This window comes from Chelmon rostratus, chromosome 8 (genome assembly GCF_017976325.1).
Source record: "Chelmon rostratus isolate fCheRos1 chromosome 8, fCheRos1.pri, whole genome shotgun sequence".
NCBI lineage: Eukaryota > Metazoa > Chordata > Actinopteri > Chaetodontiformes > Chaetodontidae > Chelmon > Chelmon rostratus.
The window spans coordinates 9,003,388-9,025,352 of NC_055665.1; the positions used below are offsets into that span (position 1 = coordinate 9,003,388).

General features: G+C 42.5%; 1 protein-coding gene across 4 annotated transcripts; it reads left to right on the top strand.

Annotated features, from left to right (window-relative positions):
• Positions 1 to 1,370: 1,370 nt before the first annotated feature.
• Positions 1,371 to 20,795, top strand: LOC121610191 (polycomb protein SCMH1). Of its 4 annotated transcripts, none has more exons than XM_041942185.1 (17): positions 1,371 to 1,455; positions 2,070 to 2,199; positions 4,172 to 4,250; positions 4,556 to 4,633; positions 4,945 to 5,015; positions 5,123 to 5,357; positions 6,068 to 6,156; positions 6,400 to 6,661; positions 12,512 to 12,756; positions 13,380 to 13,571; positions 14,364 to 14,490; positions 14,681 to 14,881; positions 15,053 to 15,223; positions 16,902 to 17,024; positions 17,957 to 18,088; positions 19,611 to 19,744; positions 19,901 to 20,795. In XM_041942185.1, the coding sequence occupies exons 3-17, from the start codon at positions 4,226 to 4,228 to the stop codon at positions 20,018 to 20,020; spliced, it is 2,205 nt and encodes a 734-aa protein (XP_041798119.1). In that variant the 5' UTR covers positions 1,371 to 1,455; positions 2,070 to 2,199; positions 4,172 to 4,225; the 3' UTR covers positions 20,021 to 20,795. The 4 variants fall into 4 exon arrangements, with proteins under 4 accessions (XP_041798119.1, XP_041798121.1, XP_041798120.1 ...); XM_041942187.1 differs by having other exon boundaries at positions 6,400 to 6,646; XM_041942186.1 differs by having other exon boundaries at positions 6,403 to 6,661.
• Positions 20,796 to 21,965: the final 1,170 nt, after the last annotated feature.

Here is a 21,965-nt window from a genome sequence, read left to right on the forward strand (position 1 = left end):
ATTTACTAAAACTCCATTCTTATTTGTCTTCTTTTCAAATTCTGCAATGAATTAATGATCACTGTTAATAACATGTAATTTAATGGCTGCTTAATATTAATAAAACTGTATTTCAAAAGAAAAAGCTGCATAAGTACAGAAAAACTCAGGCTCTGCAGCATTCTTGCTAGCCAGCAGTCTCAGCAGTGCTGGGATGTAATGGCAATTTTTAAATAATAAAAACTCAGCATGTTATTAGATGTAATGCTCTTTTTTGTGTTTGATTTTGGTGTAAATGTACATCTGAATACATAAATTCACGTTAAACAAAACAGACTTCCATAAATTGTTTCATACCTGAATTTGTGTCACGTTCTTTCCAGACATCTCATTACATCAAAATCTTGGTTTTGGTTACAAAAGGATATTTAAAGTCTCTGTAACTCATCATTAAGCTCCACTGTGATACACACTAAAAAAACGCTGTGTCAAAAATGTACCCAGTGTGAGATCAATATTAGCACTGACACAAGACAAGGTTAACTTGACCCACCGGCCAACTCTCATTGTATTTACATGCACTGCCAAAAATAAATGGACAGGAAAATGTGCACAGAAACATAAAAAATAACAAGGACACACAACAAAGATAAGGAAACTTTAACCTATAGCTGCTACTATTTGTACAGAAAGGTAGAAAAATTCTCTTTATAGAAACAACACATGGAAAACTGAATACGTTATCTATATACACATAAACCTTTCGCTGTAACCTGTGCATACATGGTTGCAAAAAGTGCAACAGGGCGCATACAGACATACAATTACACCTCAGTCTGGCTATAATCAAATAAGTTGCCTTGTATACATACAGTAAATAGTTTGCCAAACTGCAGCCTCTAAAATGACCATGAAGCAGAATCAACACCTCTCGGAAACTGAACATTATAACCGTCATTTACGCAGAATTTAGTGCAGGACTGTGGTATTAGATTGCATTCGTTTTCTCAAATTATACCAAATAAACTGGCAATTGACTGTACATGTATGATAAGTACATCATATAGCAACCTTCCAACGGGATTAGTTACATGCTGTTGCAAAAATTGTACTGTATATTACAATGAATATGCTGTGTAAGTATCAGTAGATGTTTCAGTTTTGAACTGTAAAAGATTAGAGATAAGAGACAAACACAACAACACAAAAAAACACAATTTTCGGTTTTTTGTTTACCCTGGGGTTAAACTCTGGGGAAAAACATTTCACACTGGCTTTTTCCCCGTGCTTGAAGTACCGTATTTTAGCCGACAGGGGTCGTTGTTCTGTCCTCTCTCCATCCTCCAGCTTGCCCCTCTGTGTGACTGACTGCCCAACAAGAAATGTTGGCAAAACACCCCCTCCTCATCGTGTAGAAAAAATGGCGGACAAGCGCTAAATCCACATCAGAAACAAACACACACGTTACAAAGCAAGGTAAACATCCTCGGATACGCCGAGCAACGTCTCCTTTTCGGCTCCGCTTCAGCGCTGAGCCCATATTACCACTGGCTCAGTCTGCTGCTACACTCCCGTTGTGCTAATGCTAATATTTATAATCAGGTCAACGAGCTAGCGAGCCACCTAGCATGCTAAGCTAGCATCCTTGGCAGTGGGCATGTCTGTGTCTAGCCGTGCGTAGCATAGCATGCTGGATGTGGTGTCTGCGCGGCTGCACTGGCTGCATGCATGTCTGGTTTCCACTCTGTTATTTTTCTCCGGTTTGTACCCCAGGGATTACCGTCAACGTGCCGTTAACTCCCGGATAACATAATTAGCGACGGTGTCACGTAAATGAGCATCTAGCGCCCATGCAAATATAGCACGGGAGAGGGCGGAGGGGGTTCCCATGTGTTTGCTTTGTGTTTTGAATGGAGCTCAGCCGCCTGAGAGGGGAGATTTTGGCTCTAAATGGAAAACAGCGTCCCCGCGTTGTTGTCGGACAAGTGCTGCTAGCTGGACGTTGAGTTTTCAACAGCCACTTGGCGAGCAACGGGAGGAAGGTGTACCTGCTGGGCTCTCTAACCGCGGTCCTCCTGTCACTTTCCCAGACGGAAAACAAGGAGCGGGCCGCTTTAACTTGGACGCCACCCCCCTTGGCGGAGGAAAAAGGCGCACTTCCATTGAAAAGGAAATCACCCGGAGAGGAGAAACGCTGCTAAACGGTTATGAAGTTTTAAGGTAGGTATGTTTCTATGAACAGCATCCTGTCAGAGTTACCATGTGCGTCCTGTGCTGCTGCTCTTTTCATCGTAATCTAACGGTGGTTAATTCATGACAGCTCTCATGATGAAGCCGCTTTGTTTTTCTTGACTAATTCAAATATTTGGCAGATGGTGAACAAGCGTGTAACTTAACTGTGAGCTAGCAATTAACTGTTTTATTCCTCATATGAGCGCTCGCGCATGTTTTAAAGAAGGTTTTGCATGTTTCTTTCGTGTGTAAAACGTTCAAATTTTGGACTATGTAGGATTTACATTGAGTCTGATGAAAGCCACATTGGCCTGCGGTCACTGCAGGACAGGGGAAGCAGCCTCTTAAAGCACTTGTTTATATGACTTTGACCTGCTGACCTGTTAGTGTTGCGTCTGGTCGGTAATGCTGGTTTGGGTTACAGGACTCACTGTGTCTCAGAACATGTGGCCCCCCTCTGAAGCCCTGTGCGCTGATTGATGTGGAGAAACGCTGTAAACATTCAGCATATAGTTTTTTGTTTTTTTTTTTTACATAAAGGGCAATGCTCTGTTTTATTTCATCGAAGTGCAACAGGTTTTAATCGCCTTTTCAGATTATTGCACGAGAGGGTTAAATTAAAGTTGCGTAGAACAGCAATCTTCGCAATTCCAGCTGAGTGATACTCATAAACTTTTAATAGTGGTGATTCAGTTTTATTGTGATTTTGGAGGCTGTAGCTTGTGGTGCTGTTGGTGGTGTTTCCAATATTTTGTCCCATCTGTTCATGTCAGTTTCTATCTGCATGCACAGTTAATCCAGCAATGAACTTTAGTATATTTTGATGTTTGAATTAATCTTTGAAATGTAAATTGTTTTCATGATTTTGGCAGTCTTTCTTGAACTTTCCTCCCGTTGCCCCCCATGACGACCCCCTGCCTGGAGTGAGAAACAGATAACACGGGCAGGTCTCTGGTTTCCCTTTGAAACACAGTACAGTTTACATGTGGTGGCCTATCCTTGGATCTGGTTACTCCTGAGTTTTTATCGGTGTGATCAGTTATTTGAGTCGTTAATCCATTAATGTAAAATTGTTCCCATTTACGCCCCCCTTTGTTTTGAATTTGTAGAGCTCCCCAAAAAGGTTGGGACAGTGTGCAAAACGAAAATAGAAACAACAGTTTCTACAACAGTTTGTACGAGTTTCTGAGCTCATCAGTTTTATAATCATGTGTTCACAAAGTGCTGAACCTCGCTCCATCCTTGCTTGTGAGCGACTGTGCCTTTCGAGGATGTCCCTTTCGTACCCAATCACGATATTAGCACCTGTTACCAATGAATGCTGTGATAGAAGTGTACACATTGTGTGTCTGGAGATGTACAATGAGTGTGATTTAGAAGAAACTGTGCATTAAGCCACAATCGGGGGGCTCATAAATCAGCATATCATGTATTCCTCTCAAAATAACTCTTAGCAGTATCATGCATTTTCTTTTTCAGCTCGTTCCAGCTCTTCTTTTAAATGATATTACACTCATATCATATGGCTGCACTATTCCATCAAGTTGTAGGAGTCTTGTGCGTCTTTTTACGCACATTTCCCATATTCCTGCATTTTGCCGCATCTTTGGAAACATTAAGTTTGGATATACAGAATGAGCTTGTAGCAACCAACATACCATTGGGTCAGTGAGGTCTAAGGGGGTGTGGTTCTTTAAATGTATTCATTTACGTTGTATGATGCTTGCACCTTGTTTTTAGGGCTGCATAGTCTGCTTCAATGCAAAATGTTTTAGATGCTGTGTGCCATTTCTGCAAAGTTCTCCCAACTTCAAGGATCGGCTGTCTTTTGATCATGACTACAATTCAAAATAATGTGATAAACTTAATTGTGGCAGCAACAAAAAGAAAGTTATTTCACACAGTATAGATATGAGTCACACAGCTGTAACAGTACTACTTGTTGTGGATTTCTTTCTAGTCTTAAGAGTGGAGGCCACTGTTGTGTTGTGAGCTTGGTCAGTATTGCTGGAGCATGAGGAAACCTGTGCCACAGAAAGGTAAGAAATTTATCTATTATGCGTTCTCAGTACGATAACATTACTTTCCTCCAAGTATTTCTAATGAAAAAGTATTTGTAGCTGCTTGCTGGTAAAGCAAGACGTATGCCACATTTTAGTTTGAGCTCATTCCAACTAATCCCTTTGTTTTTTTCTGTGCAGTCAGATTCATATGTTATCTTGTAATAGTCCTGTAACCCCAGACAGTGTTTGGAGCAGTGAGCGTGGCAGGTATTGCAAGGTACTGAGTGATGTGAAAATCACCCGTAGTTGAGAGCTCATTCTGTCTTTCTTGGCTCCTCCAGCTATAGAGTGGAAAGATGCCAGAAGGATCAAGCATGCCCGGAGTGGACGGCCCTCCCGGGTGCCTTCACAGTACCAAGGTAAATAACCCACAGCGGCCAGTGATATATGAAGTAAGTTTGGGGCAATTCCAACAGGAAACAGTGCCCAAGGATTTGCCTCAGCATTGTTTCATTAATCATCCAGACAAAGTTTCCTACAAATGTTGTTAATAGATTTTAAGCCTTGTGTCTCTTTGTTGTTTTGTGTTCGTTCACAGAACATCGTATACGAAAGTCGGCTCAGAGTTAATTAAATGTGGGCATTCATCAAACTTTCCATGACTGGAAAAACATATCTTAACATTATTGTACTGTAATATGAATTTCTCGCTCCTCTCATTCTTCCACAGGGCATTTCAGTTGGGAGAAATACCTGAAAGAGACGGGCGCCATCGCTGCGCCCTCGTCTTGTTTCAGACAGGTGAGCAAGATTGCCAGCTTGATTATTTGACTCCCTTTATTTCTCTCTCCACTGCTGTTGTCATGCTGCTGCTCTCCAGCTAACACTCGTCCGTCGTCCCCATGCAGAGCCTCACACCTCCTCTTAACGAGTTCAAGGCAGGGATGAAGCTGGAAGCCCAGGATCCGCGAAACACCACGTCCACCTGCATCGCCACAGTGGTGGGTCTGACGGGCTCACGGCTGCGGCTGCGCTTGGACGGCTCCGACAACAAGAACGACTTCTGGCGCCTGGTGGACTCCTCAGAGATCCAGCCAATTGGCAACTGCGAGAAGAACGGGGGCATGCTGCAGCCGCCACTTGGTAAGGACACACAAATGACATGATGGTGTCTTTTTATTCAGGGTGGGCGATATTGCCCTAAAATAACATCATTATACTTCAGGGTTACTGTGATAATAATATTCTTGAAGATATGACAAAATACTGAAAAATATTTTTGAGTTAGAGCTTGCAATAGCTGTTGAGCTCTGATGCAGCACAGCCCTGCTTCACAGGATCTCATCCTGTCCTGTTTTAATAGTTTTTCATTTTGTCCACTAGGTGTCAGTGACTGACAGCACAGAATGTCAGTGTGTCATGTTAATGCTTATGAATGACTTCCTGCCACAGCTTAGAAAGCCTCCTACTCAGGACAGTTCTGTACTGAATACCCAGTGGAAAATACACAAGAGCACTCTGTTGTCTGCTTATTTCGTTACCGCATGGCGACGTTGATCATAGAGATCAAGGTGACACCCTTAGATGTCTTGTCCAACCAACATTTAAAAACTCAAATATAGTCAATTTACAGGATGATGACATTAATAAAAGCAGCAAATATTCAGCCTGATGTTAATAGAAAGTTGCTTGAAAAATGACTGAAATGATCAATCATTTATCTAAATAGTAGCAGATGACTTTTCATTTGATTGACTAATTGATAATTGTTGCATTTCTAATGGTTTGTCCATGATTTGTTCATCATAATGGTGTAGTTATAAAAAAAACAAAACAATTTTCGTCTTTGTCAGGTTTCCGTCTCAATGCGTCCTCCTGGCCCATGTTCCTTCTGAAAACACTAAATGGAGCTGAGATGGCACCCTCTCGCATCTTTCACAAGGTACCTGTACAAGGCTCATGAGCTCAAAGTGCTCTGAAAAACCAGTCGCTGTATCAGAGAGAAAAACAAGCATGTGCATTTACTCGTCATAGTTACTTCTTTACTTTCATTTAGTTCTCCAGGATATTTTGGTCTGCCACAGTATCTGGTAGAATAAAAAACGTATCACCCATTTCTGATTTTTAGACTTCCCTGCATTCCAGCTTAATACCTGACCCCCTTCTTCCCCTCCATGTTCCCCAGCAGGAGCCTCCCGCCCCAGAGCAGAACTCCTTCCAGGTTGGCATGAAGCTGGAGGCGGTGGACCGTAAAAATCCCCACTTTATCTGCCCGGCCACAGTGGGTGCACTGCGCGGCGTCGAGGTGCTGGTCACCTTTGATGGCTGGCGGGGGGCCTTTGACTACTACTGCCGGTATGACTCGCGTGACATCTTCCCTGTTGGCTGGTGCACCCTCACTGGAGACAACCTTCAGCCGCCTGGCACCAAAGGTCTGGACCTTAACAGTAGGCGAGAGGTTTTATCACAAAGGATGCCACATGTGTTTTTTTTTTTTGTTCATCCAGTTTATGAAAAATATGTCATTGCACATTAAGCTGCCAGTTTGCTTCTTGATAAGTGTTTGTCAGATTGTCCAATAGCTTCAGAAACCCCCTCCCCTGGCATCTTTCCGACCACGGGGGCTGTGTCTGAGCATTTCAGGAACTTCCTGAAACCGACAATCTGACATTCACGTCCACTTTGTGCAGCGATTGGCCAGCTGTGAGAAAGGAGACAGGATTTGAACTTATCTCATGCTCTCCTTTTTCATTCTTTTGACTGTCTGTCTTAATGTGAACAACAGAGTGTAACACGATCAGTGTGTTCCAACACTGAAAACATACATCGCATCTCCCCCCTTCGTATGATGGCTGGCTTTTCTCTCCACCTTCAATTGTGGCTGTTAGAGCAACTATAAATGCTTCTGATTTCCAATCGCCTTACACAATCTAGTTGTGGTATCTAGCCATGGAGATAATTTTGCTTTTATTTGTCCAAGTTCTGGGCTCTGGGTCTCTGAGATTTCTGCTCCCACTGCAGTACAGTGAAGATAAACAGCCTTTAAAAACTGACCTTGTAACTCTGGATGATCTGTTATCCAGATTATTAAACAGTTTTCATGGGATCTATTTTTCACCACAAAGTGGTTCAAATGAATTGTCCTTGTTTGTGGAATGAGCACCACAAACAAAATTGCATTCCCCTCCATTGTATTGTTGGGGAGGCGGAACCCACCAGAGACGGACATTTCAAAATCTCAACATGTAAAAACCAAATCTGTCTGCATGGCTGGTTACCACTGGAATAGATGACGAAATGCGTGGATGAAGTGACACTTAAAGGGCTCTGCACACTCATAGTCCACCCACACAGGTGTTTTCACGTATTTGCCTGATTGGACAGCTTTTTAGGACAGTGGAAAAGTACAGAATGTGCTTGATTGACACGTCCCCCTCTCCAGGGCGCAGGGCGTTTAAACACCCGAGGTTGGTGAAGGTAAACGACAGTAGCGACAGTGCTTACAGTCTAGCACACGGTCGCTACCTTTTCATAAAAGCCTGACCTCACCCGTGTGCGTGTCATTGGCTGGAGGTTGCCCAAAGATTGGGGGATTGCAGGGTCTCTGCAGTTAAGTGATGAAGGTTTACTTTTGGATGAGTCCATACATCCTGCACACAGGGGTTGACACACATTACATGATGTTACTGTGTAAGATATATTGATGTTGAATGAACACATCCAGGACGTCTCTCCAAAACAACAGTATCATTTTTTCCTGATCTATGTATGGGACTGCAATCCACTGTAAAGGTGTTGCTTTTATTCTGTCCACCCACAGTATCTTCACATTCAGCAGCAAACCCACTGCATAACAAGCACTCGAGTGGTAGAAGAGTGCATATTTTAGAATGACATTTAGTGGTAGTATTTATCTTTTATTCAGTTTTGCTTTTAAATCCAAGAACTGCTGGAAACTTGTTTGATGCAATAATAAGCAGGTTTCATATTCTGCTCGTCATGGTGTTTGCAGTGTGATGGAAGTGCATCATCCGCCTGAAGGCATCATTAGCAGATGATCAAGACATCGACATGAGTTAGCTATTTTTAATTCTTGATGGTGTTGAATCTCTTTTGAGATAACACGTTCTTTTGAACTGTTATTGACTTCCAATAACCAGTAACATCCAGTCCAGTTTGTAAAATGCTGAAGCAGGCATGCCTGTGGTTTTGCATTTTGCGTTAAGCAAACAAAGAGTTTCCTTGTCACCAGTCGTTTTTCTCTTAAAGCTGGAACATGTCAGACGTTGTGGCCATGTTAACTTTCTCAACATGAGGAACATGAGCCAGAACCAGAGCTGGGAACCAGAGTGAACAGTTTGTTATGCAAGAAACCTAAAAGGAAGAGGTGGATTGAAGGGTTATCAGCCACAAGGTCAACTGTACTCATGTTAGAATCCACAGTATGTGAAGGAGTGGAAAAGGAAGGAGGGAAATGGGAGGCAGGACATGTCTTTGTAGCCTAGCTAGTGTTTTATGAAGGCCTGGCACTCATCCAGTTGGCAGAGTCGGGCCATGACGTGGTTGAAACGAGCCTGGGTGCCCCTCCACAGGCCTCTCGTTGGCACCCAGGCTGACGATCTGATTAGACACCTCGGAGAGAATTGAGTGAAGAGAGGGGATAGAAACGAGGAGAAAAGACAAGACATATGCTGTGAAAGGTGGATTGTTTACATTGTCAGCAGATGGTGGGAGGAGAGAAGAGGAGAAGGGAGGAAAAAGAAAAGGAGGAGCAACGCAGAGGAAGAGTGGTAGAGGAGCAGAGGGTGAATCTGAGGACAGCTGTGCAGACAACCACACACTTTTGACTTTTGTTTGGCCAACAGCGGTGAGTAAAGATAAATGAAGTTACATAAATGCAGTCGGAGTGATAGATTAAAAGCTCTTGAGAAGTTATCTTCCTGTAATGTGAAGCTGGCAGTGGTGGCTTTGTGAACTCAGTGAACTCAGTGCACTCTGGGGAGAGGGAGGTAAAAGAAGGGTTTGCTTGTTACGCGTTTGTTTGGCTGTATTTACAAGCGCCACCATTGATCAATGGGCATGTAACCTCAAGCTCTTTAAACCTTTTAAATGTATTATCTCAGATTTCTCCGATCTGTGGAGGATCAATCAGGTGTCTTGTTTTTTCCCTTAGCTTCACAGTGAGAGGTAGCAGTAGCCTGCAGACTGAGCTTTGCATTGATTGGTGTGCCCGCGTGAAACTGTGTTTAATAAATACAGCCCCACGGGCCAAGACCTGTGTTAATGAATGTGGCCGCTCCTCTCGTAAATCTGTCCCGGGTTGATCCAGGATGAATACCAGTGCATTTAAGTTTGTGTGTGTGTTTGCATTTGCGTGTGTGGGTGTGTGTGTAGGCTTGCAGGTGCACGTGAAGCCAGCTATCCAGGCTATGCTGTGGTTCTTTCTCCTGTGCGGTTGTTTTTTCACGCACACGTTCTTGACGTTTTGCTGGATGCGTCGGCCTGTATAAAGTGCACTGCATGCTTGGTTGTTTTTATTTATTTAATACAGGCCCTAAATGATTCTACCATGTGTATGTTCCCTCAGTGATTTCTGAAATGCTTCCCATCAAGAAACGAGGGGTGTGTGTTCATGGGTGGGAGTGTACAGAGAGAGATACAGTTTAAGACTGTCTCCACAGCCGTCAGCAGCTTTCTTGTTTATTAGGTTTTATTCCTCAAGCTTTTAAGGTGTTCACAAGTTTCTTCTTTTGTTCTAGTGAACAGGGACTTGAAGGTTGACCCAAAGAAAATAATCTTTTAATTATCTCTGCTTTCTTATGAACCGTAAATTGAAAAACTCCAGTAAAATTTGAAACAGAAGCAACTGTTAATCACATCCACAGACCTGGTTGTGAGCAGTTTCCACTGGAACTACTCACTAGATTAATGGGAACCATGTCTGTGAAGACATGTGGCTGTTGATTTATTTTTATATATAAAACTTCATGCATGAGTAGGTTTCAGCAGAGCTTAATGGAAAATATGTCTCTTGTAAAGTAGATGAAGCAGCCGGTAATATTGCGAGAGGACACACTAAGATACAGTTGAACAAAATATTCTTATTGAGAGGCTGCAGCTCTCGTTTGGTATCTGGGATGACTCTAAAGTGGGTCTGTTGTTAGTCGTCAAATTGTTGTACATTTTTTTTATTTCTTTGGTGACCGTGTCTCCCCTCGCTCCTCAGTACATTGTGGAGTCCCCCAGGGATCCATACTGGGACCAATTTTATCTTCACTATACAACATTTCATTCCACAGCTACGCAGACGATACGCAGCTGTGTCTCCAGGAAAGTCTACTGACACCACAAACGTCTCCATTCTTACAAATTATCTTGCATATATCAACAAGTGGATGCCAGCAAATTTTCTTAAATTCAATTCTGGAAAAACAGAGATCCTTATCATGGATCCAGACAGTCTCCATCCCATTATCCAGTACTCTCTTGGTCCCTTATCAATGAGGTCAGGGACCTGGGTGTATTCTTTGACCCAGTTTTAAGAAGCACACTAAGAAGGTTATCCAGTCATGTGACTGCTATCTGAGGAATACAATTAACAGAAATTGAATAAAATGCAGCAGCAAGACTCGTAACAAAAACCAAGAAAAGAGAACACACTACTCCAATTTGAATGACCTTACACTTGCTGCCCATTTATCTTAGAACTGATTTTAAGATTCTACTTATTGTTTTTGAAGCCCTTCATGGTCTGGCCCCAGATTATATATCAGAACTGCTTTTCTCGTACCAACCAGTGTGCAGCCTGAGATCCACAGGCAGGAACCAGCTCACCCTAAAGGGGACTGAGCGTTTGCTGTTAGGGCTCCTTGGTTGTAGAACAGCCAGCCCGAGGAACTTCAGCTTTCCGCATCAGTATTTTCTTTTATATCACCTTAGAGGACGTCTTTTTTATCATAAGGCGTAATGTGCTTTATTCTTGACCTTGCACTTAAGTCTTGCACTGCTCTATTTTAATTCACCCATTGTTTTGACGTTTTATCCTTGGTGTTCTGCTTATGGTTTTAATCATCCTTTGTTTCAAGTTTTATTCCTCTTTCATTCTCTGTGCAGGCTTGTTTATTCTAAAATTACTGTGTATTTTATTGCAGTGTTTGTGCTTGTTTTAAAGCAGTTTATAACACTGGTTTTGATAAGTGCTATTCAAATAAACTTTATTATTATTATTATTATTATTGTTATTATTATTATATGGACGTCTCACTGTAATTGTTGAATCTATTATTTGCCCCTCCCTTAATCTGACTACCATGTAGAGAAATCGTATTGCATTTATTATTCACATTACAGGAAGATAACTTCTCATATTATTCAGTTCTGTGACCTTATTTATATGCAGAAAAACGCTTTGAGTTCACTGAACGGTTAGAACTCACTGAATGAGCAGTCTCACGAAGCGAATCGGAGCGTGCACTTCTCGATGTGACCTCTCCCCCTCTTTCCTTCTCTCGCTGTGAAGCACACTACAGTCTGAGAGATGCGGTGTCATGTCCTCAGGCTTATAACTGAGGAAAGGAAGTTCAAGTGTGGAAAAATGTTTCGGCGCTGAGATTGTTTGACCTTCTCTGCCGTTGCGCCGCTGTGAGAAGCTCGAGCTCAGGTGTTAGGAACAGTGTGGATTTAGTCCGGCGCTGAACAAACTGAAGGCTTTCTGATTTTTCAAAAGTTTGCTGCTGCTGTTTTGAAAATGAAGTGGTACGCTGCTTGCTGTTCAGCATTTGAGAAAGGCATTTAGAGCACAGGTGAGTGATGGTGATACCTTATGGGCCACTTGCAATGAGAGTGTGCAGTATGTTCTTCTTGGTTAGCTGCAGCTATAATGAAACTGGGACATTGCTGAAGGCTTCTTGGATGAGTCTGCAGTCAAGTACATGACTCATTCCACGGTGTGTTAGTGTAGTGTAGTGCAAGTTAAGTGGCAAGTGTGTGGTGAAGTTGATTTTGAATGAACCAATATCTGGTTTCTCCTGTTATTCACATCACATAACTGCATAATGTAGTCTAGATTTCAGATTGAGTACTCACATTGGCAAAGTAATGTTTTTCTAAACTCACAAATGCAATTAATGGGAAAATAACTACTCTGACTATGCAAACATTATTACATTTCTCTGTACCCCCTGTGATTAAATGTGGACCCTGGAGCTAGTATAATTCTTAATTAGTTCTTTTTCACTGTGATGCCACAGCTTTTTACTCATCTTTGCTTGTGTGTCTGCCCATCTTTGCCCATGCAGTCGTGTTGCCGAAGAGCCTTGGGGCACTGACAGACGGGAGTGTGGAGAGCCCAGCCATGCACCCCACCCCCATGGTGGGCAGACCTCCAGGTCAAAGAGGACGCAAGCCAGGCCGTAGGAAAACCAAGGTGACGGGGCCCTGGAGTCAGAAGGGCTCAGCGCTGGGACCACAGAGCATGCAGTCAGGCAAAGGCCTTGAGCCCATCAAGGTCCCCAAGAAACGAGGGCCCAAGCCTGGCAGTAAGGTAGGCATGGAGGTGGTCTACAGATACCATCAGGGACAGATGGTTGCTCTAAGTTGTGGGGTCAGTTCGCCCAAATTCCAATCTTTACCTCTAATGGTTTCAAGCCATGCAGGTAGTTTTATTTTTCCCAGGTTTTGTGATATCTGTGTCTGAGATTTCTGCCTCTTCCCTCATACGGTGGAGGTGGAAGTTTGGCTGTTTCCTTGGTAATAAAGAGAAATTTGAGAAGACATGTTGCTGTCAGATTTGTCACTGCTGTGAGGACCGCAGACAGAATTCCTTTTTCAGATCCATTTATACTGTAGTGGCTGCAGAAATGTCAGAGGCAGATATGTCAAAACCGAGTGTCTCAAAACCAAACTGATTCGACATGGCTAAATGCAACCGGAGGTGAAATAAAATGAGCTGAGAGAACCGTGACTGACTGACGTCTGAAAATGAGTGTTTTTGTGATCTTTTTGCTCACCTCTGATGAGCAGCAGAGCTCACGTTGTTTCACAGGCCTCGGATGCATGTTAACATTTTTGACCTTGACCTGGAGGAGCGTTCTCGTCGTAGCGTATCACAGCACGAGGAGTTTGAGCCCACTTGACTCTTGCGTCTCTTTTGCTCTTTCATTGCAGCTGGGCTGGGCAAAGAGAGCCGGCTGGCTGGAAGATGCCATGGCTGGGCCAGGGCGGCCGGTGACAGGGCCAGGGCGAACCAGGGGCAGGCTGCCTGCCAACTGGACACAGAGGATAGCTCTGCAGCAGGCCCAGACTCAGGCAGAACCCATCAAGATCCCAAAGAAAAGAGGGCCCAAGCCGGGCAGCAAGGTAGCCATCCAGAACATACACGTGAACACAGACATCACTGAACCGCAAAATACCACATTATATGATTTAGCTGCACAACATATGTAGTTTTCAGACCACATAACACATCGCCTGCCCGTATTTCAAGACTCAACAGTGTGTTTTCCATTGCTCACCTCCTTTAAGCTGTTTAGTCCAGAACTGTCCCCAGATAAAATAAAAATAACAGTTATTTCTGTTGATAAGCCTGTTATCTCTGCTCTGCCTTGTCCTGCTCTCGTCTCTTTTCTTTCTACCTTTCTGCTCAACAACACTGGACTACATCTCAAGAGAATATGCAAGCAAATTGAAAAAGGTAGACAGAACCAACCTGTTGAAAGATGGATTTCAATGGGTTGGTTCTGTCTTTTAGTTGAAATTTATGAATGGATGGTATCCCGTTTGTTGATGTTTTTTTTCAAGTAAGGCAGATCGAGCTGGTTCACATTTCAAAGGCACCAACAGTTCCAAACACATGATGGTTGTTCACAACAAATGTTGACCAGCTTCCAGTTTGGTGTGCTGGCAAAGAAGGTAGCTGCACTCATCAGGTCCCAATAATGTTCTGAAGAGAGATTAATGGAAATACTTGGCAGAGTCATGAGTTTTCTAATGCTACACCATGTTACAGTCACAGGAAGCCACTTTGTTTTATGAGTTCAAATATGAGAAGAACGAAGTGCAACATAAATGTATTGATGATGATGAGCCAGTAAAGAGACAAAAGCTGTAAAATGTCCAAATGTGTGTGTGCCTGTGTGTGTTTGTATCCAGAGAAAACCACGCGTGGTACCTAATCCAGTCCCCACGTCTCCCACCAGCAGCACCCCAGAGCCCGACACCAGCACTGTGCCTCTGGACAACGCCACCATCCCCAACTCTGCACTACAGGCCCCCACAGGTACACAGCCCCCACAGACCTGGACATACTGTACATTATTATATACCTCTCTGGGATGTGTGGTGCATGAAGTCATGACTGCACACGCGCTGCCACCTCAACAGAATCTGACAAATATGTCATTACAATTACATTTTGATGGGTCACATTCTTCAACATTGCCTCCTCTCCTTGTTGTTCTGCCCCCTAGTTTGTGTTTACCTAAACAAGTACGGCAAGGTGGGGCCCCATTTGGACCAACGGCGTATCCAGCAGCTCCCGGACCACTTTGGGCCAGGCCGGGCCTCTTCGGTGCTTCAGCAGTGCGTTCAGGCTTGCGTGGACTCTGCCCACAACCAGGGCACAGTCTTCTCCTGCCTCAAGTCTGGACAAGGAGGCGAAGTCATTTCAGGTGGGAGTTTGTTTATTGTTTCTGTGGTTATTGTGGCATTATCGCATCTTTGTTCAATATAGTGCTGTTGTCAAAGGATCTTGGGAGGTCTAAAAACTCATTCATCAGTGAACATGTGAACAGTGAACAGAATTTGATCCTGTGTCCTTCGCACCTGTTTGTCTTCTCCAGCCTACTTTGACCAGCAGCAGCACACCCTGACCCTGCCCACAGTCAGCAGTGTCACCTACGTCCTCCGCTTCCTGGAAAAACTCTGCCACAACCTTCACTGCGACCCGCTGTTTGGCAGCCAGCCTGTAGCCAGAGGAGGCCTGCACTACGACAGTCACACATACACTGCAGGTCAGTGCAGCTGTTCACTCGCTATGTACTATATAATATTATAATATTATTTACAATATAAAGTGTTCATGTGTATGTTATTGTGGTTGAATAAAGCTCACGACAGGCCGTGATACGTTGTGTGTTTTGTTATGGTGTTAGCTTAAAGATGGCTAGTGCAGAGCATCCGCGACTAGGCTGGTGAACAAGGAAAAGTGAAGGATATAAGCAAGCATACACGCAAGTCACGCTACAGAGCAGTGCTAACACAAGGTGCTAGCACGACAAATTTAGCAAAGCGCCTGAAGGACAGTCGCGCTGACCTGCCTGGCCTGGAGAGGTTGGTGACGACTCCTATTTCAACATCAGTGAATCGTTAAACAAGATGGCTCGGTACACTGCTGTTGATAAGCACGTTGTGGGTTCAACAGCCATTTGTAGTTATTAGAGCTAAGCTAGTCAGAGCTATCAGGCCTGAGGACTCTCAGACAGCAGAGTTTCAGTTGATGGGAAAGTACTTTGCCTCTGGTCAGAAGTACCTTAACTTCGATGTTGATGCTGTTTTCCTTAACACAAGTGGTGGAAGAAGTATTCAGATCCTTTATTGAAGTAAAAGTACTAATACTACACTGCAAAAAGTAAATGTCCTGCATAAAAAAAAAAGTATAAGTATTTAAGTATTATCAGCAAAATATGCTTGAAGTATGAAAAGTAAAAGTACTCATGGTGCAGTAAATTGCTCCATGTCAGTGTTTTACTATTATATCTGAAGTTTTTGGATTAATATTACCGCTCCATTAATGTGTATGTTGCATTTTTACTGCTCTCGTTGTTTAAAGTTGAGCTCATTTGAAATACTTTATATACTTTTTGGTAGTTCAAAAAGCAATGCATCATATTCTGTGTTATATTTGTCTTTTAATAAAAGTGTAAAATGTTATGCCCTCAATGTTGTGTCACGTTTCCCCGTGGTATTGAAAATTATATTGAATATGTATTTTCAAGGTGTTGTGTCGAAGTTAGAAATTCTGGTATAGTGACAAAGCTACTTGAAAGAGAGGAGATGAAAACTGTCTGCATTACTCATGCGGAGATGCTGGCAGACACCTTCTCAGTAACAAATCTTGTAAATACTCAAGGGAGGCGCACCATGTGCCTCCACAGAGTATCTGCACAGTACGCTTTACACTGCTGTACAACAGGCAGATAACTTGTTCTGATGTGGGAAACTTCAAATTCCAAGCCTAGACTTAAATAATAAATCAGACATAACATAAATATTGTTGGCTGCCAGCTGTGCAGCCATTTAGTATTATTGGACTGGAGAAAAGGAAGTTGTTAATTGCTGCAGTGATTGTTTTAATCACCTTCTATTGAGATTGTGTAGAGGGCTAAACTGTTACAATGGAGGATGCTTAGTGTGTGTTCTTGCTTATGCTGTTCTAGTTTCCTTAAGTCATTAATTATGTAATGATTATTGTTAAACATGAAGCATAAAGCAGTGTTAACGAACAAAAAATGGCATTTAAAAGTGTACCTATGTTGACAGGTTTCCAGTACTCAAAAAAAAATATTATTAAATATTTCCGTACGATAGGGGTTTGTCTCCTTCACCTCTGATATACACTCTCGTCCACTTATCTGTACCTCTACCACCTCTGACTGTGTCAACTGTTTCCTCCATGTGCATTGATTTCAGAGAGGAGAGGTTTTGGAGACGGCCTGACGACGGGCCCAGGTCGAGGCACCAAGCGGTTCCTACAGGACTACAACAGTCCCCTGCCTCAGAAACTGGCCAAAATCCCCCGGCACTCCACTGACGGTATGTGACTTTTGTGATTGTCCTCATTTCATTAATGTAGCCTGGGCCCTCATGCTTGGTTAGAGCTCATTAAAGGTATGTTTCTTTGACATATGTATGTGTATATTTCTCAGCCGTGCCCCCCTACCTTTGCCATTATGCCACTTTAAGCATGCTGGAACAATGTAAATGCAAGGTATTCAGCTCCTGGCTTATACATTTCTGTTTTATGAAATGCCTTTGGATCGTATTTTTCTTTGTTCTTTTTTTCTGAGTAAAAAAAATCAGTGGAAATGCACTTACATTATAGGATTTCACTCATTCAACAAGCCCTCCACTCATGTGTATCTTATTTATGCCGTCTAATCAGTGGCTCTCAACACTAATGCTGCACCACATATTATGTGAGACATTTCCGATAATCGCCTGCTCCGAGTTGTCCACTAAGTCCTTATGCAATCATATAAAAGGAGGCAGTAAAACAGAAGAAGCTCTTGGCTCAGGAGTGAGTGGTATTAAGTTCTGGGGCGGGAGGTTAATCATTTAATCATCTTTCAATTTCCTTAGATTTTAATAAAGTTAATGGAATATTTGAAGAGATTTGTGTAAAAGGGTAATATCTCCTAAAAGGGCCTTCCACTTTTATGGAGGAACAGAACACACAGTCAAATTGTTGTATTACTCTACAGGGTTACAGTATATAATATGGAATGAGAATAATTCGGTTGTGTGTATATATATCGTTCTTCATGACTCTGTTTCACATAACTAACGTGCTGCTTGTTTAAGTACAACTTCAACTGAGAAATATAAGTGTTTTTTATCTTATAATTATCAATGATTAATCAATTATTGATTGTTAACTTGTTCAACTCTCGGTTAAGGAAAGCGAACGAGATTTGCAGCCCTAATCTTATCTCGCAGCTTGAATCTCATGTTTGCATCGTCCCCAGGTGAGTCCTTCATGGAGAACAGTGCTGCCGTATCAGAGCACTTAAAGAAGAGCCCTCTCTCTCCAAACTCTACGGTACAAACTGCCAGCCTGAGGTCTCCCTCCAAGCTGCTGCACCACAACAACTCTACAGGTAGGACGAGACACTGCAGCAAGAAGACGCTGTCGCTGTCTGCGTTTGCACAACATGTTGTGCGTTTGCACAACATTTCAGTGCTTCAGCGTGGCAACTATAGTGCTGTAAAGTTGGATCGATCGAACGGTCTGTTTTACTCCACATGCTTAACAGAACACGACAAGTGCTCATACTTGCAGGCATTTATTTCCCGTGCACTAATAGCTGCTCACTTCATATTGCTTACTCAGTCTGCTGCTCTGAAACACTCACACTGACCGGCTACAACAACCTATATGTGTACATACACTGTATACACACACACATATCACACACCTTGTTTTATTTATTTTCTTATGGCACTAGCTTGGTGAGCAGCAATGGCTAAATGTAGCAGTTCACTTCAAAAAGTGATTTATTTACCACTTTTATATGCAGTATGGCACTGACGCTGCTGAACTTAAAGTCGCTGTGACTTGACTGACCTGATGTGCATTGTTTTTAGAAATGTGACTCATGATGGACAGCCAACTTTTTCTCATGGTCCTGTGTTTAAAGCAAACAAAAATTGCAATAAACCGTAAGATCAAATTGCAGCTCTTTTAGAATTGTAGTATTCAAGAACTGCGCATGAAATACCATCCAGGATGTTCAGTTTGAGTAGCACATCTATGAGTTTTAAGACGTGCCAGACACCAAATGCTTCACAGCCGTTTATAATACGCTGACACAGGATTTTACTGGAAAGTTGTCATGGCAGTAATTGTTTTATCTTTGTCTCAACTGTGGGAATACCCCGTTGACAATACAACGTAGTCTGCTGCAAATGTGTGCTTGCACATATTTAATTGGCCAGCGTAGCACTTTGCCGGATGACGACCCTGCATGTTTCTGCTGGAGCCCCCTGTGTTGGCACCTCCGCCGCATCACCGGAAGGGCCCCATTCAAATGAATGAAGGGGTTGCATTTTTTCCATGCAGCGCTGTTGTCTGCAGCCTGACACCGTAGAGTCAGAAGAATCATATTGAATGAACTGTAAGTAGGCTTTAACCAATACAGTTTTTAAGGCTGATGAAGATACGTTTGTGTAACATCTTATAGCAGCCGACTAATAGACATATAGACATTCTGTTTTATCTTTCTAAGATTAAGACAGCTAAAGCTGTTAAACCTCCCAGACAGCTTGAATTACTTAAAGCTCCACTGTGTTGGATTTAGGGGGATTTAAATGGAATCTAATACTCATAATATCATACTCATTTGCGTGAAATCACCTGAAAATAAGAATCCACCATGTTGCACCACCATGTTTGTACAGTAGCCCAGAACGGACAAACCAAACACCGACTCTAGCAAGCACCTTTCGCGTTTATTCGCCCAACTGCTGTAATTTGATTGTATTTTTCCGAATTTGATGTTTATATTGCAAGCTTGTGTGTATTATAGTGCTTGTCAGTTGGTGGATCTTTGCAGATAATTGAAGTAACATGAGAGTAGATTTAACGGCAGATGAAATACCCAGCGAATGTGTGTCTTCCAGGCTCGGGCAGTTTCCGGGAGAGCCCGAGACCCAGCGGTCAGGACCCCAACCTGTGGACAGTGGAGGACGTCATGCAGTATATCAGAGATATCGACCCGGTGCTGGCCCCACATGCTGACCTTTTCAGAAAGCATGTATGTATTCTCTCATCCTGGTGAAGACACATCAAATAACTGATGTGTATACGTTTTTTAGATTACACTTGACATTGAGTTTTGTTTAGTGCTTTTGCACCACTTATCTTGGTGGACAGCTTTGCTAAAAAACAGTTCTCCCTCCCTCTGCTACAGGAGATTGACGGCAAGGCCCTCCTGTTGTTGCGTAGCGACATGATGATGAAATACATGGGCTTGAAGCTCGGGCCCGCCCTCAAACTCACCTTCCACATCGACAAGCTCAAACGGGCTTGAGGAGGTCAGCCGGCCAGTCGTAGCCTTCCAAAGGACTAAACTCCAACCCCATCTCCCTGTTCTAGCATCGGTATACCATGCACTGCATATTGGACATATTCTGACCATTTACATGTAGCAGCTTCCATCAGACCACCATATCTGGTATTATATACCCCTATCATGACCTCATCCAATGAGGAGTGTTTATTTTGTGTAGCACAATCCAGCCCTAAGGCAGCATGGGATATGTAGGATTACCCACTTGTCCATCATCTGTTTTGCATTTCAGTATAACTTGAAGAGTCATATGTGGCCATTATAACTGTAAAAGGCTTTTCTGGCCTGCTTTTGTTATGTTACATTTATTCTGTACATTTCATATTTTGTACTTCACGGATATATGGACTTGTATTTTTGCCTTTTTCAACGGTTTGTGTGCTAAAAGAAAGAAAACCCTAAAGGAAGAAAAGAAGACACTACATTCGTCCCAATAGTTGGGAATGCTTCTGATTACCGTCTCTGTTTGAGGCACAATTTTGCAACTGCGACAATATTAATTACGGGGAGAAAAACACGTTTTCTGAAATGAAAAAAAAAAACACAAAACACTTAATTCTAAAAAATACTGCCATGAGGAAATGTGTTTCTTTTCTCTTATTCTGGATGTTGTTTACAATGCCTTGTCTTGTCTTTGTTATTTGTACTTTTTTAATTTTTTATACTATATTATTAGAGTTCCTACATGGAGAGCCCTATCATACTTAACATTGTTCAATAAATATATAATAATTCACCTGTTGGTTTATTATTTTTTCTGTGCTTCTTGTTGTGCGATGTCGACTGAATGAAGATGACATTTTATCACTTTAATGTGCCTGACCTTTTCCATGTGGACTCATATGAAAACATAGTTTTGACAATGCAGACATTTGAGGCTCTAAAAGGTTGCTTGTTTTTAACTATAATGAGTCGAAGTTATGAAGTCATTTTAAAAACCTATATGCAGGTGGATTAATTACATAATTCTGAATTCACTCATAATTGTATTTTGAAAAATACATTTAGGGCCAAATACTTTTTTTCATTTTCAGTAGTTCACCAACAGAGGGCAGCACAGCTCCGTCTACCTTCTTGCAGTCATGTCTCCTTGCTGTTTCTCCTTGGGACTTGACATGCACTGCCATGGGTGGCCATATCTCCATCTGGTAGACTCAGCATGATGATCTTGCTGATATTTTTATACCATGTAAAGATAACTTCATGTGGTCGTCGTTATTTTGTTGCTCCACTGTCAGTATTTCTTCTGTGTTCTCCTTGTGGCTCTTTCATTCATTTTCCATTCTTTAAGGACGCTCTCTTTTATGACCATGTGCACCTATTGTTCGTGCTGTTTCTGGTAAATATTGCTGTCATTGTTTCTGTCAGTACATGAGTGGGCTATTAGGCTTGTGGGCGAAAAATTACGTGTGTCTGCTGAAGCAGCTCAACACATAACAGAGAACCTAACCACATCCTCCTGGTGAAAACAGGAAAACATATCGCGTGGTGCTGAAAACGGTGACCAAACCCACTGATTCTAACTGACATGGATGAGTATGAATGCATGTCTCTGTGTGTGAGCATATGACACATGCAGACAATCTGTGCTGTGTTTGCGTGTTATGCACAGGCACATGTGACAGGCTCAGAGCTTGTGGCTGATGCCTGTGCTTGTTGATGTGTAATAGTAGCCAAAGTGTTGTGCGTGGAGCCAGCGCTATTTATAGAAATAACAGCTCCTTGTGCTGCATATTGTGTTTGTGAAGGTTGTGAAGCAAGTTTTTACTTTAGCTCCTAACACCACAGTGGGATTTTAAGTATAGAGGGAAATATTTGACATTACTGGCTGGGTTCTCTGAAAACACACAAGCGAGATAGCTTATCTTTACTGTTATGACATACAGTGGAATTTGGGGAAATTCTG

Excerpts from the sequence above, each read along its gene's own strand:
- LOC121610191 (XM_041942185.1), top strand. The coding sequence starts at position 4,226 with ATGAGGAAACCTGTGCCACAGAAAG. Across the intron at positions 4,634-4,944 it reads GGTGCCTTCACAGTACCAAG|GGCATTTCAGTTGGGAGAAA; the intron begins GTAAATAACCCA and ends ATTCTTCCACAG. Across the intron at positions 6,157-6,399 it reads CCTCTCGCATCTTTCACAAG|CAGGAGCCTCCCGCCCCAGA; the intron begins GTACCTGTACAA and ends CATGTTCCCCAG.